The following is an 18,955-nucleotide window of genomic DNA, read 5'->3' on the forward strand; positions in this document are numbered from 1 at the left end:
TGGTGGAGCTGGAGGAGCGCGGCTGGCTCCGCCAGGCTGGTGGAGTTGGCGGGTTTCCCCGCGGTGGCGGTTTTCGCCGCGGCGGTGGGCGGGGCGTGGCGGCGATCACGAGGTGCGTATCAGCATGCTGCGTATGCTGTATAAGCTGATGCTGTGGAACAGCAGCATCAGCAGCATCAGCAGCATCAGCAGCATCAGCAGCATCAGCCTCGAGGGCCGTGACGGCCACGCCGACTCTCGCCCGCGTGTCCGAAGCGGCGAAGTACCTGTCCGCCTCGGCTGCCAATGCTCGGGGTTCCGTTAGCCCGGTCATGGCCAACGCGAGGCGAACCTGCGCTGGAAGTTGGCGACGGAAAAGCGCCCGGAATAGAGAACCGGGGGCTTCGTCGCCCAACAGTGACAGCATATGATCCATTCGGACCGACGGGAGCGTGTCACCGAGCTGGGGGAGATCCAGGAGGCGGTCGGCCCGTGCGTCGTCCGTGAGGCCGAACGTGGCTAGGAGTAGCCGCTTGAGTGCCTCGTACTTGTGGCCGTCCGGTGGGTGGCGGAGGACGGACACAACTCGAGCGGCCGTGCCGGGCCCGAGGGAGGCGACGACGTGGCAATAGCGCGTGTCATCGCCGGTGAGGCGCCGAAGCTGAAATTGGGCTTCGGCCTGGACCAACCAGACTTCGGCCTGAGCCTCCCAAAATTCGGGAAGTTTGATGAAGTTGGCCATGGCAATGGCGTCGCGTGTGGAAGGATCGCTCCGGCAGATCCAACGTCGAGGGGGTCACCAGTAAAGCGCGGCGTTACGCGCGCTGCTTGCGAGCAAGGAGGAAGCGGACAAGCGGTAACTTATAAGCGTCTTTATTTCAGGAGCTCACTGTAACACCGGCGCGCTCCGGGCTGCGCGCCCGGTGTGTATCATGAGGCCACGCCTACCCCTCGGGCGTGGCCACTGCCCACTTGGTGCGCAGAATGATGTCACCACGCCAGTGGGCTTTTGTGGCCGCCACAGTCCCTTCTAATAATGTGTACCCTGGATGATTAAAAGTTGCAAAACTCAATGCAGTTAAACTTTGAAACCAATAACTGATTCTGTATAAGTACATGGTAATTGAGTGTTTATATGGCTAGTATGTTGAGCCTTACATATTGAATATGTTGTAAATTGTTGCTTCAAGTTGTACTTTCATGACTATCGGCTAATTTCTTGAAAATATTTTTTTCAGATTTCCATTCAGTCGTCCAGATGTTCTCCAGAAATGGGTTGTGAATGTGAAACGTGACAAATGGAAACCTTCAAAGAAGTCTGTCCTTTGCTCAGACCACTTTGATGACTCATGTTTTGACAGGACAGGTCAGACCACAAGACTCAGAGAAAATTCCCTGCCAACCATATTTGATTTTCCGACCCACCTGCAGAAGGTACATAATACAAGAGTTTCATGTTGTGGTGGAGTAACTGAGATATAAATAGTGTCATGTTGTAGCTGTCACTGCCAGCAGTGATTTTCACACTTGTCTACTTACATGCCAATTGATGTGTCAAATATATAAATTTTGCAAACATATCAACATCAGCAACTTATCAATACTTTTCCACCATCTCTTTTCTCAAGAACATCCCAAATAAATAATCTTGTATAATTTCTTCGTTCATAATTAATTCTGATCTATTATTCTGATGGATTTCCAGGATGAAAGGAAGCGAAAGCCACCCAAACCACGGTCTTTCCCGCAAGAAGCACTGGTCAATCTGCAAGAGCCACTGGACAACACACCCAGTACATCAATCATCACCAGCCCATCAAAGCTTGCAGCAACGACTGGTGCTGATCACACATATGCTGTAACTGCCAGTCCACGGAGTGTGAAACGTAAACTGGACTCTGTGCATGACAATCTTTGTAGCGTCAAGAAAAAGCTCAAATTGACACAGCAGAAATCACGTCGCTGCCGGAGGAAAGTCAAATCTTTGACCACAGTTGTTCAAGCACTTCGTGATGAGCAGCTGCTCTCTGAGAATGGAGCTGACCAGTTGGCAAAGACCTTCTCTGATGTTCCTTCTGGAATAATGGAAAGAATGCTCCAAAACAAGAAAAGTGGCAAGGTGACAAGGAAGACGTATCCTCCTGCACTCAAAGCATTTGCTCTGACCCTTCAATTCTATTCAACCAAAGCCTACATGTATGTACGCAAAACTTTTGACATGGCATTGCCACACCCTGCAGTCATCAGGAAGTGGTACAGTTGTATCAGTGGTGAACCGGGATTCACACAAGAATCCTTTGTGGCCTTAAAACTGAAAGTGAAGGAGGCTGAAGCTGAAAAGAGACGTGTTGTTTGTGCCCTCATGCTTGATGAAATGTCCATCAGAAAGCACGTCAGTTGGGATGGTGATAAGCTGCGTGGCTATGTTGACATTGGAACCGATGTATGCGATGATTCAACTCCTGTTGCAACTGATGCACTTGTTCTCATGGTTGTGTCATTAAACAGCAATTGGAAAGTTCCAGTTGGCTATTTTTTTTATACATGGCATGTCAGGTGCTGAAAGGGCCAATTTGGTGATGCAGTGCATACAGAAGCTGTGTGACATTGACGTTGAAGTTGCCTCTCTTACATGTGATGGACCATCATGTCACATGACCATGTTGAAGCAGCTGGGGGCAAATATGGACATTGCTCGGTTGGATCCCTCATTCCCTCATCCCAGTAAACCGGAGTTGCGTGTGAGTGTCCTTCTTGACATATGTCATATGTTGAAACTGGTGAGAAACACACTTGCATCCAAGGGAATTTTGGTTGATGGATCGGGAGGGAAGATTTGTTAGTCTTACATTGAACGTCTACACGTGCTGCAAGAGGAGGAGGGGCTCAGAGCTGGTAACAAGCTGAGGTCGGCACACATCCACTGGGACAAGCAAAAGATGAAAGTCAACTTGGCGGCCCAAACTCTCAGCAGCAGTGTGGCTGATGCACTGGAGTTTTGCGATAAAGATTTGAAGCTGAAGAAGTTTGAAGGCTGTGAAGCAACGGTCGAGTTCATACGTACATTTGATCATTTATTTGATATAATGAACTCGAGAAATCCCTTGGCCCGCAACTACAAGGCACCAATGCATCCCCGCAATGAGCCTCAGTGGCGTCCCTTTCTGAGAAACGCCTTCACATATGTATTGTCGCTGAAAGATGTTCATGGCAAGCCAATGTACGAAACCCCAAGAAAAACAGCCTTTGTTGGATTTCTCGTGGCGATCAGGAGTCTTCAAGATATGTATGAATCTCTTGTTGGTGCTGCAGAACCAAAACTGAAGTACTTGCTGACGTACAAAACAAGCCAAGACCATCTGGAGTTGTTCTTCTGTGCTGTACGAGCGGCTGGAGGTATGAACAACAACCCCACCTCCAAGCAGTTCACTGCTCTGTACAAGCGACTTTTGATTCGCCACGAGATATCCGCACTTGGTGGAAATTGTATTGCCCAGGATACAACCGGCGTTCTTCATGTCTCCAGTGTGCACAGGGAACCAGAGTCAGAGATCTGTCAAGACATGTTGCTGGTGAGGAAGTATGGCATGGAGCCTCACCCATCTGCTCCTCATCACGACCATGATTATGCTCATATCCCCGACATTGGAAGGCTATCCCTCTACAAGGAAGAAGTCATATGCTACATAGCTGGATATGTTGTTTGTATGGCTGCCAAGCGTTTGTCATGTCCAGAGTGTATAGATGCGATGCCTGACGGTGGTGTTGCCACTGGTTGTCTTCTTTTGGACAGAAAGAATAGAGGAGGTCTTGTGAGGGCGGCGGCTGATGTGATCACAGTGTGTACTGCCACAGAGCAGTGCATACAGAGGATGCTGCACACCACTGAAGGTGCTCTACCACAGTCCAAGAGGATTGCTCCTGCCATCATGTCAACCGTGTTGGGTGAAGTATGTCAGCGGGGTGTTTTTGACAGGTTGGATGAGCACGTGCTCAGTGGTTCTCCAGAATGCAACCATGTCCACCTTCTTGTCAAGTGTTTGTCCTCTTGTTACATCAAGATACGAATGCATCATCTGACGAAGCGGCTGAATGAGCAGATCACGGGGCGCAATGTGCGCAAGCGGCTCACCAAGCTAATTCTCTTCAAACACCAGTAATTTTGTTTTTATTTCACAATTTTTGCATATCAGATGTTCCTTTTGAAAGGACTATGGTATGTAAATTAACATGATTGGTCGACATATGCACACATGTATGCAACTAAGTTTAACTAACTATGCTTGCCATGTACCCATTTTAAATTATGATGTTTTTATGTACTTCAAGAAATACTTCTGAAGCGTTCTGCATTCAAGATGTGCTCTTGCCTCTCATTAAATTTGTTCACCTTATGCTTGTGACTAACAAGTGATTTCAAATAGTGTATTGACTGTATTCTCTTCTTTGTGTTTGTTGTTTGCAACTGGGAGACAATGGAGCACTGACAGGCTGCTCTTTTTGGCTCCTTCAAATGTCAGCATTTTGTGCTTTTTGTATCCTGTGCATCATCGCATTTTGTCACCATATCATCTGAATATGTGGATCAATTTTACTTCAAATGTGGATTATATTGTAGGATAATTGTTTAGATCTGGATTGTTTCTTTGTGCAAATTTGTTCTGTGAAAGAATACTGGGAAGCAACAATGAGTCTTGAGTGAACTGAATGGATAATGCTTGCTTGGTGGTGTGACAGTACTCCGGCTAATCCTCTGGTTGTTCACTGCAGTGTTCGGTCAGGCACGTCGGCTGTGGTGCTGTCTAGTCTAGGGATTACCCGCTTGCTGTGAAACGACATGTGGCGGTGACTTTTGGTGGTCGTGCCTTCTCCGACGTGGCACCCACACTGTGGAACCATTCCCAGAGGAAGTCGGGCATACCTCCTACATCAGTATCTGAGCGAAATGAAACGTGTGGGACTTTAGGCCACATTTCTGCAATCCGTGTGCCAAACCGGGCCAGAGAACTGTCTGGGTAATGAGATGAAGTGTGAAACATACCCACGACAGAGGGTGTCGAAACCCTGACCTGGCGGTCGCCAATCAAACGCATTACCACAAGAACAAACTGAAGACACTTGTTCAATGATGATTTTGGTGACAAAATGTTTGTTTCTTTTGTTGAGCCTCTTTGAAAAGGGCACACTACATATGTCGGTCAATATTATTATTATTAATTGAGGCTTTGTAATAAAAGGTGCCTTTTTATTCCAACTTTAAGCTTTTTATGTTTCATTTGTCTTTCAGAAGACTTTGTTTGTTGTCAACTGATAGATTCTTGACATAGAATGAGTAAATGACCCAACATTGAAACCATCACATATCGACATCCTGGAGAAAGTATTCCGTGAGAACAGCGTTGACCACAATGCCCTTAAATTGTGGCCTAATTTATTGTATCGAGGATGATAAAATCTTTGAAAAATTAGTAAATTTTAATAATAATGCTTTATTCTCAAGCAATTTGGATTATACACTAAATTCATACTTCAATCGAGAATTATTTGAGAAAAACACAAACATGGACAAGAAATTTGCGTTGAAATTGTGAGGAAGGTTGGCAAAAAAATCAATCAGAATTGAGTTTTCGAGCTGCTAACCTGGAACGTACAAATAAACATTAATTTGAAGAATTACATTGAGAGTTAAGAACAACAAGTGAATCCTCTTGGATTGCGCTGAGGTTCGGGCATGGAATTTCGAGCCTCGATCATGGTTCGAGCCTCGATCTTGTATACAAAAATAATAATAATAATAATAAGAACCTTGGGCCGAATCTCGCGCTTCACCAGTGCGCGTGCGCGAATTTACGTCACGTCGGCAGCGAGAAGGGGTTCCCCAACACGAACCAATCAGGAACTGCCACGCCCACTTATATGATCTCAGAATTCCTGTGACAGGAATTAGCGTTACACTGGCTGGAAGTCATTCGCTAGAGGCGCTTCCTCAGCGCCAATAAAACGAAAGGATATTACAAGAGAACATTGGCGTGCCAAATACATAAACATATACATTGTCTGTCAATCATTGAGTTTGGAAAATGACACTTTGTATATATTTACAAAGTATAATTCTGAAAATTTTGCACATATAATCTAGGTTTCTTTCTAAAACAGCTTGTTGAGTGACTTTCAGTTGCGATGTTACGAGGTAGTTCATTCCACAGTTGTGCAAGCGCCAGGAACTGACACAGGCCGCGCCTCCTTGAGCGAGTGGCAAGATGGCCGCCGCTGTCGCGCGCCGGCTTCACAGCTTTGTACAAGCCTATTGGCCGATGCTCTATCCAGTAGTATATACAGATCAGTGCTATGGCCTCACGCAAGATTGTGGGGGGAGGGGGGGGGGGGTGGAACGTGGAAGGAGTGTAAATTCTTTATGTAAATGTGTATAATGTAGCGCCTCCTGGTGGTGGTGGCAGAGGATATTATAATTCCCCTTTTTACCTGGATAGCGCTGAGGTTAAATCACTCCTCGCTTGGTTAAATCACTCCTCGCTTGGGTAAATTTGTCCTCCCCTTCCCTTCACCAGCACGCAATGGCCTACTCTTCGCGAGATACCATGGGAACCACTGCATCTAAAACCTCAATGCAAACAACGCTTCGTGTTAACTTAACGGTAAAGGTGGCTGGCTTGAGATCTCCGGGTCTTGAGTTTGGGTCCCTGTTGGGCCGTTAAATAACACCAGGTGGGTCGAGTCAGCCTGTCATCCTTCCGAGGTCGGTTAAATGAGTATCAGCTTACTGCGAACAGAGGGGCACTGCATCAGCAGCACAGAAATGATGCAACCGGCAGCCGCAGACTCCATAACAAAGCAAGAACGACAACGCAAACAAAACGACCATATTTACATCTCCGTGGGGAGGATGGTGCGTTCCCACATGTGGCACAGGACTGGCACCCCGAGTCGACATGTCACCTGGGCTGAAGCTTTTGGCGGGATTCGGATTCACAGGAAAACAATGCATTTCCAGGTACGTACCTGAAGACAACATACACCACCCAGTTCACTGCCGAACATCGTCATCGTGATCCCCCCACCTGATCAAAACATTAAACGGGTCTTTGCAATTTTTGTGTTTTCCATAACGAAGTCATTAAGTATCCATCAACCTGAATGAGAATTCCCCAGGATTTCCAACTCGTTGCACCTCAGTGAATATAATATGTCCACGTATTAATCTTAGCATATTTTGGTTGCCTTAGTAACAACACAAACCGCCTAACATACCTCGTAAAGCAATTTCAAAACGTCATATTCCGTACCACCCAAAGAGCAGTGATTGATACGGTGACGTAACCTACGAGTGACGTACTCCGGCCCTCAGACTACTCGCCGTTATATTTTTTCAAATCGACGGCCATTGACAAAGGAGGATACGATTGGGTGGCACGGAGGCCGTAAGACACCACGTGACCCGTGACGTTTCGTCACGCTCACCGGACCCGGCTAAAGGCGGCACCTCACGATGCGTCGTTCGCATAGTTTTTCATCTCACTCATTACATTAGCTTTTCCTCCCCATTCACACCTCCATCCGCCGTTTATTAGCCACAGGAAAGGTTGAGGTTGTTTTTTTGGGTCGATTCGGGTGCTTGGGCCTCGCCGCTTCGCCTGTGGCCCGGATTCGGAATGCGAGCGTAGACGTGGCTGACTGAAGTCGGCGTTCGGCTTGAGGTCACAGCGGTGCCAGTTGTGGCCCGAGTGTGACTGCTTCCAGGTAAGTCCGTGAGCCGAGGGACGAGTGTTACCTTTCCGTGTACCTGCTTCCCCCGCGTAGTTGTTGTGTCCACCTGCTAACGCTCGCGTCGTTCTCAGTGTTTTTCCGGTACTGAATACCACACCATGATGATGGATGACGTTGAGATTGTTGACTTCGCATCACAAGACGAAGAGTTGGCCTATTGGAAGGATCTTGCCTTGAAGTATAAAGAGAGGTAGGTGCTGGTGCTTCACCCCGGGTCACTTTTCTCATTCCTGGGTGCGGTTTAAAGGTCTCGCACGATTCCTCCAGCCGGAGACCCGCATTCAATTCATACGCTAATGTGTTTAAATGTCCCAGTTAGACGCCCTGACCCGGTGACCTGGGGTTGTCCTTCCTCCTGGTGTCCTTAGTTCCCGGTCGTGTGTTATTTTTCGATGTACAGTGAGTTGATCTGCCGCCCTTTTCACGCGGGTGCCCCTGGAACGTCCTTTTGGCCGCATTTGCTGATAACTTTGCCAACGTGCTTTGCACATTCACATTGGATGCCTCAACCTTACAAATCTGCTATTACTCGCCTGGAAGAAGTAGGACTTATGAATACAGGAAACCAAACAACTTGATTCAACGATAGTATAAGATGTACCCCATATAACCTATAATGGCAATGTGTACCAACCATAACCCAAAACTCCGTGTACCAACCATAACCTAAAACTACTACAAGTACAAGTACCCACCATAACCTAAAACTACTACAAGTACAAGTGCCCACCATAACCTAAAAGTACTACAAGTACAAGTACCCACCATAACCTAAAACTACTACAAGTACCCACCATAACCTAAAACTACCACAAGTACCCACCATAACCTAAAACTACCACAAGTACCCACCTTAACCTAAAACTACCACAAGTACCCACCATAACCTAAAACTACCACAAGTACCCACCATAACCTAAAACTACCACAAGTACCCACCATAACCTAAAACTACCACAAGTACCCACCATAACCTAAAACTACCACAAGTACCCACCATAACCTAAAACTACCACAAGTACCCACCATAACCTAAAACTACCACAAGTACCCACCATAACCTAAAACTACCACAAGTACCCACCATAACCTAAAACTACCACAAGTACCCACCATAACCTAAAACTACCACAAGTACCCACCATAACCTAAAACTACCACAAGTACCCACCATAACCTAAAACTACCACAAGTACCCACCATAACCTAAAACTACCACAAGTACCTACCAAAACCTAAAACTACCACAAGTACCCACCATAACCTAAAACTACCACAAGTACCCACCATAACCTAAAACTACCACAAGTACCCACCATAACCTAAAACTACCACAAGTACCCACCATAACCTAAAACTACCACAAGTACCCACCATAACCTAAAACTACCACAAGTACCCACCATAACCTAAAACTACCACAAGTACCCACCATAACCTAAAACTACAAGTACCCACCATAACCATAACCTAAAACTAAAATTTTCGGTGAAAATCTTTCATACCTGTATTGAAAATCGTGTTAATTCGTGTCGTGTCTTGAGGCCTTGTACAGTGTGCACTGTACAACCTTGAGGCTTTGTTTTTCTCAGCGGTCCGTCGTTTGTGATCCAATAACTTTCGTTCTCTGTATTCCCAGTCTTTTCACCCATAGCCTACTTCCTTGTGTAAATCTCAACTCAACTCAAAAAAAAAAAAAAAAAAAAAAAAAACATTTCCTTCTCTGTTCTCATTCGTTTATTCATTCTTATTCGTTCGTTCGTTCTTCGACCACGTGTTTCTCCCCCATTTCCCCAGATAGTTTTCACTCATTAACCTTCAATGTTTACACTTTCCCCTCAAGTTATGTATTCCGTCATATTTTATAACACCTTTTTCTTCTTCTTCTTTAAAAGGCTGCTTTCGACTTTCTCACCAAATCAATTCATCCCAAAAAAAATATCCATCTCCTATAGTGCCTTTTTTCTACATTCCCTAAACTCTCCTGCACTCCATCCTCCATCCAGCGTCCTTAAACGTATTTTTAACTCGAAGGTCACAAGAAACTCATTTTGCAATAAATGTTCGTTTCCCATAAATCGTACACTTTCAAAAATCCAATCTCACCCCTCCCCTCCAAATCTTCCCCATAACCCCTCCCCTCCAAATCTTCCCCATCACCCCTCCCCTCCAAATCTTCCCCATCACCCATCCCTTTCAAATCTCCCCCCTTGCCCCCTCCCTCCTAAACTACCCCCTCACCCCTCCCCGCCAAGACGCCCCCTCGCCCCTCCCCTCCTAGACTCCTGCCTCACCCCTCCCCTCCAAATCTCCCCCATATCCCATCCCTTTCAAATCCCTCCCCTTGTCCCTTCCCTCCCAAACTCCCCCCTCACCCCTCCCCTTCAAATCTCCCCACCCTCATTGCTTCTCAATTTCCCCCCTCTCACTCCCCCTCCTCAAAGCGTCCTCCCCGCTTCTTCCGCCTTCAAACTCTCACCTCCATCTCCCCCAACCTTCTGCCTCGCTCTTCCCCCTCCTCAAATAACACCTCATTGTGGCTCACCCAATCACCATCAAACCTTTTGTCCGCCCCATCCTTCCCTTTCTCCGAGCTATTCTGAAATCTCTGACACACCTTCAACAGCTCTCCCTACCTCTTCCACCTCTTCCACATCTTACCCTACCCCTCCTCCCCCCTGTTCTGTATCTGATGCTCCCCCTTCCTCTTCATTAACGGTATAGACCTCAAACATCCGGGGCCTTCGTTCAAACTTAACTGATCTCTCCATACAGGTTGCTTCTGTCAAACCAGACGTGATCTGCTTAACAGAAACTTTCCTCCTTTATGATGTCTCTGATTCCATAGTATCTCTCCCGGGCTACTCCCTCCTCCGGTATGATAGACCTGAGCCTCGTCCTGGAGGCGGGGTTGCTATCTTTATCAAAAACTCTCTTCCTCACTCGCCCTGCACTGCACTCTCTCCACCTCACCCCCAGGAATACCTCTGGCTACGGCTTCCCCTTCGCTCCCACCTCTTGTTCATATGTGTGTTGTACCGTCCACCAAACAGTGATGACTCCATCTACATCTCGCTGTCTGATGATATGGACCAACTTCTATCTACTTATCCCAACTCTCTCTTCCTCATATGTGGTGATTTCAACTGTCATCATGCCAGTTGGCTGGGTGTGGGTACCTCTCTCACCAGCCATGGCTCCTCAGCAAAGGACTTCTGCGACTCACTGGGACTGACACAATCTGTCAATTTCCCGACCCGGATCTCAGTCAACGGAACATCTTCTCTTCTGGACTTGGTTATGACTAACTTCCCTGAAAATGTCTGCTGCTCTTCTTCTGCTCCGATCGGATCATCTGATCATGTCCTTGTTAAAGTGGACATCTCTCTGACCATCCTCAGGGAGCCTGCTCAGCGTCGACGAGTCTGGCATTTCACTCAGGCCAATTGGCACGGTCTTCAAGCAGCCATCAATCATCTGGACTGGTCTCCCATCTCTACCACCTCTGACATCAACTCATCCTGGGAATTCTTCCAAAGTAAATTGCTCTCTCTCATGCACAGATTTATCCCATCTCGTCTTCAGTTGTCATACCCTTCCTCCCGTCCATGGTACACGGAATCTTGTGGTGAGGCTGTTGCCCAGAAACAACTTGCCTTCCTCTCCTGGAAAGCAAATCCAACGGAAGGAAATCTCATTTCCTTTCACAAAGCCCGAAACAAGTGTGTGTCCACCCTCAGGAGAGCCAGGAAACAATATCTCTCCGTTCTCAAGACCGAACTCTCTTATCTGTCTCCCTCTTCCAAATCCTGGTGGCGTCTGGTCAAATCCGTTTCTGGTGTTTGTTCCCCCTCCATCCCCTCCCTTACCTCAAACGGCTACACAGCTGACTCCGCACGTGAAAAAGCTGAATGCCTCAACTCTGTGTTTGCCTCTAAATCTTGTGTCCCAAACCCATCCCTCTCTGTACCCACCATACCCAGTCGTACCCTGCTGCTCCTGGACTCCGTGTCCTTTCCTCCTGACAAGGTGGAAAAGTTTCTGTCAACCCTCGACTCTGATTCTGCAACTGGACCCGACGGCATCAGCCCACGGGTCCTAAAATCCTGCTCTGCTGCTCTATCTCACCCTCTCTCTGTTCTCTTCACCCTCTCTTTTGCTCAAGGTCAACTGCCATCTGCTTGGAAATCAGCCAACATCACCGCTTTGCACAAAAAAGGTGCAAAAACAGATCCTAGCAACTACAGACCAATCAGCCTTCTCCCAATTATCAGCAAAGTCATGGAATCCATCATTGCTTCGGATATGAAATGTTTCCTCTTCTCCAATGGTTTGATCTCTGATCATCAATTTGGTTTCAGACCAGGTCACTCTACTCTGGACATGCTGCTTCTGCTGTCTCAACAATGGATGGAGGTCCTCAATGCCAAACAGGAAATTAGAGCTGTCTCCCTCGACATATCACGTGCCTTCGACACGGTCTGGCACCCCGCTCTGCTCACCAAACTCTCCTCCTTTGGTATCCATGGAAATCTCCACGCATGGCTGGCGGACTTCCTCTCTAGTCGTCGTCAACGTGTGGCCCTGAATGGGTTTCTCTCATCTCCTCTTCCTGTTCAGGCTGGAGTTCCCCAAGGCAGTGTTCTGGGCCCCGTGCTTTTTCTGGTCTTCATCAATGATCTCTCTGACGCTCTCGAAAATCCTCTCTATCTCTTTGCTGATGACTCCACTCTCTGCCGCTCCATTCCTCTTCCCTCAGATCGGCAGTCTGCTGCCTCCTCACTCTCTGAAGACCTGGACAAAATCACAGACTGGTCAAACAAGTGGAACATGTCTTTCAATCCTGACAAATCTCACACTCTTACTATGTCTCTCCGAAAAGATCGACTGGACAACCCTCCCATCTACTTTCTCAACAATCCTCTCCAAGAAGTTCTGTCGCTCAAGATTTTGGGTCTCACTATCTGCCATGATCTTTCTTGGGAAAACCACATTTCCAAGCTGGCCTCCAAAGCCAGTCGCCGACTGGGCATCCTCCGTCGTGCAATGTCCTTCCTCGGCACACCTGAGCTCCTCACCACATACAAGGCTTTCATCCGCAGCTCAATGGAATACTGTTCTCCCCTATGGGCCGGTGCTCCTGCCTCACACCTAGCTCGGCTTCACGCTGTTGAAACCAAAGCTTTCAGAATTATTGGAATCTCCCGCGATGAAGCTATCTCTGAGGGCCTTTCACTCACTCACCGCAGGCAGGTAGGTGGTCTTTCTGTCTTCTACCGACTCCTCTCCGGCCTTGCACCCCCAGCTCTCTCTGTGCTCTGTCCCCCAAATATTCCTACAGGTCGCACAAGATCTGCCAGCAACCCTCTGATGGTTAAACTGCCGAAATCTCGGCTCTCTGCTCACCTTCACTCTTTCATTCCTCTTTTCTCCCGCCTCTGGAACAAACTCCCTCACTCCCTTCAATCCCACTCCTCCCTCCAGGTCTTTAAAACAGCTGTTCACCACCATCTCTTATCTTCCCCCATCCAAAACCTTGATCTTTTCTACCCCCGCTAATTCACCCCAGATCCACCTTGTTTGAAATTCCAACTTCTTTCCTGGAAGTCCTGGCAGTGTCCATATGTTTTATACCTCTCCCACCGCCCCCTTCCCACGCCCCCCCCCCCAAAGCCCTCGCCCTCTCTCAGATCTCTCGATGTCTCCATGTCTCTCGGTCCCTGCTCTCAAATGTTGTGTTTGTGTCCTTCCCCCTCTCTCCCCATCTTGTCTACCGCTCCCTATGTTACATGTTTTATGTGTCGGTTTGTCTTTCTGTGTGATTAATGTTCGCTCTCTCACGAGCCTCGATCTTGTATACAAAAAAAAAAAAAAAAAAAAAAAAAAAAAACTACCACAAGGACCCACCATAACCTAAAACTACCACAAGTACCCACCATAACCTAAAACTACCACAAGTACCCACCATAACCTAAAACTACCACAAGTACCCACCATAACCTAAAACTACCACAAGTAACCACAACAACAACAACAACAACAGGCATTTTCAGGCCATTTTCCCTGCAAGAGTGGGGGTTAGCCTTGCGGTCCCCATGACAATCTTTTTCCATTTTGCCCTATTTTCTGCATCTCCCCTTGTTAACCCCCTTGCCCGCATTTCTTCTTCCCCCATCTTCAGCCAAGTCTTTCTCGGTCTTCCCCGTCCTCTACTTCCTTCTACATTCATTTCCATCACTCTTCTCAACCAGTCACTTTCATCCTTCCTCAACACATGACCAAAACCATCTCAAACTCTTTCTCTTCACAGCATCAATCACAGGCTCTATTCCCATCATCTTTCGCAATTCATCATTTGTCTTCCTCTCTCTCAACGATACTCCGCACATCCACCGAACCATTCGCATTTCCACCCTTTCCAGCCTTCGTTGCTGCTCTACGTTTATTACCCATGTCTCGCTCCCATAAATCATAACACTTCTCACACATGCAGCATACACCTTTCCCTTCAGCTTCAACGACACTCCCCTCCTCGTCAGCACGCCACTCAGTTCCCGAAACTTCTTCCTTGCACATCTCACTCGAGCAACCGTTGCCGAGTCTGATCCACCTTCTCCATTCAGCATGTCTCCGAGGTAGCAAAATGTTTTCACACCTTCCAGCTTCACGCCGTCTCCAAGATCCAACTCAGCATTTCCTCCATCTGCAGCGCCACAAGCCACAATAAAAATACCACAAGTACCCACCATAACCTAAAACTACTGCATGTACCCACCATAACCGAAAACTACATGTATCCGTAAACCGCGACGGCCGCGCGCACGCACCCGCCGTAAACGGTGACGGCCGCACGCACGCACCCGCCGTAAACGGTGACGGCCGCACGCACGCACCCGCCGTAAACGGTGACGGCCGCACGCACGCACCCGCCGTAAACGGCGACGCCCGCACGCACGCACCCGCCGTAAACGGCGACGCCCGCACGCACGCACCCGCCGTAAACGGCGACGGCCGCACGCACGCACCCGCCGTAAACGGCGACGGCCGCACGCACGCACCCGCCGTAAACGGCGACGGCCGCACGCACGCACCCGCCGTAAACGGCGACGGCCGCACGCACGCACCCGCCGTAAACGGCGACGGCCGCACGCACGCACCCGCCGTAAACGGCGACGGCCTCACGCACGCACCCGCCGTAAACGGCGACGGCCGCACGCACCCGCCGTAAACGGCGACGGCCGCACGCACGCTGTAAACGGCGACGGCCGCACGCACACACCCGCCGTAAATGGCGACGGCCGCACGCACGCACCCGCCGTAAACGGCGACGGCCGCATGCACGCACCCGCCGTAAACGGCGACGGCCGCACGCACGCACCCGCCGTAAACGGCGACGGCCGCACGCACGCACCTGCTATAAACCGCGACAGCTGCATGCACACGCGGATACACGTACCCACAATAACATCTGTTGAATCATCTCGATCGCATTGTAGATCCAAGAGTCCATGATATTTTTATTGGGAAATCGATGAAAACACCTTTATCTTGGAACATTTGCATTAGATTGATACAGTTGTAGGAAAATTGGAAGTTACCTCTGCCACCAAAGGTGGATGGATGTTACGTTTTCACCCCTGTCTGTCTGTCTGTCTGTCTGTCTGTCCGCTTGTCTGTCTGTCCGTTTGTGAACAAAATATCTCAAAGTTGTGGATGGATTTGGATGAAATTTGGCAGAGATGTAGCGTATGTGACGAGGACGAAATGATCAGATTTTAGTGAAGATCCGGATTCGGATCCAGCTAGTAGAATTTTAAAGTGATTCTTCACCATTGGGAGATAGGGACATAACTATACATCACAGGATATCTCAAAGTTATTGATGGATTTGTACGAAACCTGTTGGACAGGTTGTGTGTGTGACGAGGAAGAATCGATTCAATTTTGGTGAAGATCCGGATCCAGCTAGTATAATTTTTTAAGTGATTCTTCACCATTGAGTGATATGGCCAACCAGGCAGAGGTATGCTCTCTACTGAATGTCGTTCTAGTTATGAAATGTGAAGTGAAAGCAAGCGGAAGAAACATTTGAAATTGCCAAATGTTGTGTCCTCTTGCCTTCACTCTTCGTTCAGTCCTCCATCCCTTTCTGGCCGACAAATATGAACGCATTACTCCATTAACTAATCCGTTCTTTGTACACATTACAAAATCCATGCTTTCCATTTAAATGCACTCCTTTTAATTAACCTGCACTCCTTTTAACCCCCTTTTGTAAGCACATTTATTTTGGAATTGCATCCCTGTTCCTTTCCAATCATACAGTTACAATCACGCAGGTCACTTGCCCTTATTTTTTACGGCGTAGCCCATCCGGCAGAGCCGTCTAGAACAATGTATGTATGTATGTATGTATGTATGTATGTCCCCTCAAACGTATACCAATCAGAGCTGAGAATCTGGTCACATGACAGGGTGATGTGATTACGTCTGATGTCATTATGGCGGTGCTGCGGCTGACTCTCCACGCACCGCCATTTTGATTTATATGCCATTCATGCCGAACATATCAGCGAACCTGTCATATATCACAATCGCCATGCTCTACCTCTACGTTTTTCATTCAGTGTGAAACACAAACAAACCGATTGTTAAAATGACCATCAAATGTCAAAAGCATTTGCGGTACGGCTCTTCCAACAATACAGTACGTATAGGCCTTAGGCGTTATGACTCACCGTCTGCTTCAGACAAATTAAACCCAGGTTTCTTAATACAGTGGTATCGTTTCAGTAGTATCGTTTTCATAATAATAATAATAATATTATAGTAAATATAACCATAACAATTTAATCTCAATGTCGTGAATGAAAAGTTGGTGGATTGAAGCAGTGTAGCAGCGGAAGTAAGGAATTCACCTCGGTTGTTTTTTTAAAATAATATAATTTTCGTAATAATAACGTAACGTAACGTTATTATTATAGTAAATCTAATCGTAACACTAATCCCTTTGTAGTGACTGCAAATGTACTGGAGGTTAAATATATGTCTTGTACATATATATATTAAAGTAGCAGCAGTTTTGTGTTCGGCCGTCATGCTATGTCATTACGTAATATGATGCCATTACGGCGTAAACACCTGCTCACTTCGGGAGCGGCAGCAAAGGTCATTCCTCTGGGGTATGTAGATTATAGTCGATCACTGGTCGGTTCTCAAGAACATTGGGTGTGTGTTCATTTACCAAGTTTCTTGTGGAGAGATCGCCAAGTGGTTTAAGCATTCGAGCAAGCACTCCATTCAAAACCCTGAGGAACGGCTGGCGCAAATCTAATACCGTGACACAAAAAAGTTTGTATGTTAGCCCGACAAACTTTGCAATTGCTGCTTGGTAAATGAGCACACCTCCAGCCCTTGTGGGGTATATAGATTACAGTAGATCGTAGCTCAGTTCTGTGTGTAAAACTTACCTCATGGATGTCGAGATTCCTCCATATTGCTTTGTTTAATGTTATAAACAGCATTAGTGATGGTTTGAAAAGCTAATCATGTGTGTTTGTGGTTTATAATATTTTACAAGCCCAGCTATGCCGCTGTTAGACTTTTGGTCTTGTTTTCATTCAATGTTGAGTTCAAATGCTCGCTGCAATCTTGTCACCCCCCAATCCTTCACGTGACCTATCTTTTCCATTTTTATATCTTAAACTTTTGTTTCGCCTTTTCTCCATGTGCTGTTTTTGTTTTCTCCAGTGTGCTTCTGTGTACAGCCAATTTTTGACCAGTACCCCTCCCCAACCAACCTCTGCTTCCTTCTTCCATGTTTGTAAACCCCGTTATCTATTGTTTCATTGTTGTATAAGCCCCAACTTTATTCCGGAATAAAAAAACAACAAAACTGCCAAGAAAAAGGCACACAGCAGGGCTTACACCTGTTGAAAGAGGCTGTGTGTAGATTCCCAACTGCAATCTTAAAATGCACTTGAGACTGCTGACTTGCCATTCTTATGCTGAGGATGTTGTGCTGTGAGATGCTGTCAGGCCTTGAATCCAAACTTTTTGTGAACTATCATGAACTTATCAATTTATCTTATGGTCCTTGGAATTTCGTGTTCATGCCTAAGGTAAATGCTAGTCTTTTTTTAAGCTGCATGTGTATGTTTTTTTCAAATTTTTTTCCAATGAAATGTGAATTGTTGGTGCCTGGTATTTGACGAGTCACTCAATCTCTCATTTCCTTTTAATAGTGCTCAGGACGCGCTCGAAGAGCTGGAAGAATTCCAGATGGGTAGCCGAGAGCTTGAAGCTGAGCTTGAAGCTCAGCTGGAACAGTTGGAAGAGAAAAACAGAGAACTGCGTGCTACGAACGAGCGCCTTTTTGTTGAGGTCGAAGACCTCAAGGTAACTTTCACAACTCCTGCTGCTTCATTATCTTGACAATGTTGTATTCAGGTCAGAAATAATCTTTTTCATCAATGATTATGTTCCTTGGAATATGAGAGGATAGTTAAAGGATGTTATGGATTTTTCATTGTGGAAAATTTAAAAAAATACAGGGATGTTGATTGTTGATGAAAATACACCTTTTCTCGAAGTACTCGCTGTGCTACATGTATACACTTGTCCCATCAATTTGGTAGCATCTTGATGAGATCTGCTTGGATATCTTTGGGGAGAAATACCAGCCATAAGGGTAAACTTGATGTCGTTGGATGTTATGTGGTCAAGAGATAAAAAATGCAAGGCCTCAAGTCTGTAGGTATGAGGTTTGATTTGGAACTCCCAAACAATCTTCGCTATAGTATTAATGGTCACATATGTTGCGTGAAGGCCACTATTATCTTGTAGCCTTCATTTGTATGCAGCACAAGGATGTGGGGTAGCATCATTGGCTGAGGGTGCGTCTGTGCCACTTATGCAGTGCCCTCTGTAGGTTAGGGCAGGATTTGCCCTAACCCCCTCCATAATCCCCCTCCACCCATTATTGTCCCCCGTCGCACCGCGGAGCGAAAGGGGGACTATTTTCCTCCATTTTAGCTCCCTCTGCTGTCTCTCAATCCTCAACCCATCCACCCCCTAGTTCTTCCTGGGCATACTCGTTCTTTAACTAACCACCTCCTGGTTGGACTCCCAAATTCCAGGCTTTCTGTGCACCTCCACTGTTTTGTTGGTTTTTATTTTTTTCCCATTTGTT

At 47.0% G+C, this 18,955-nt stretch overlaps 1 protein-coding gene across 1 annotated transcript in view; it reads left to right on the forward strand.

Annotated features, from left to right (window-relative positions):
* The first annotated feature begins 7,396 nt into the window (after positions 1 to 7,396).
* The window catches only part of NDEL1 (nudE neurodevelopment protein 1 like 1), an 86,458-nt gene continuing 74,899 nt past the window's right edge, over positions 7,397 to 18,955 (forward strand). The window contains exons 1-3 of the mRNA XM_068110361.2: positions 7,397 to 7,737; positions 7,836 to 7,954; positions 18,009 to 18,162. Of these exons, the coding sequence (XP_067966462.2) occupies positions 7,863 to 7,954; positions 18,009 to 18,162 (246 nt within the window). The 5' untranslated portion in view covers positions 7,397 to 7,737; positions 7,836 to 7,862. The remainder of the gene's footprint in view (positions 7,738 to 7,835; positions 7,955 to 18,008; positions 18,163 to 18,955) is intronic.

The sequence above is a fragment of the Myxine glutinosa genome, chromosome 3 (genome assembly GCF_964187855.1).
Source record: "Myxine glutinosa chromosome 3, kmMyxGlut1.1, whole genome shotgun sequence".
NCBI lineage: Eukaryota > Metazoa > Chordata > Myxini > Myxiniformes > Myxinidae > Myxine > Myxine glutinosa.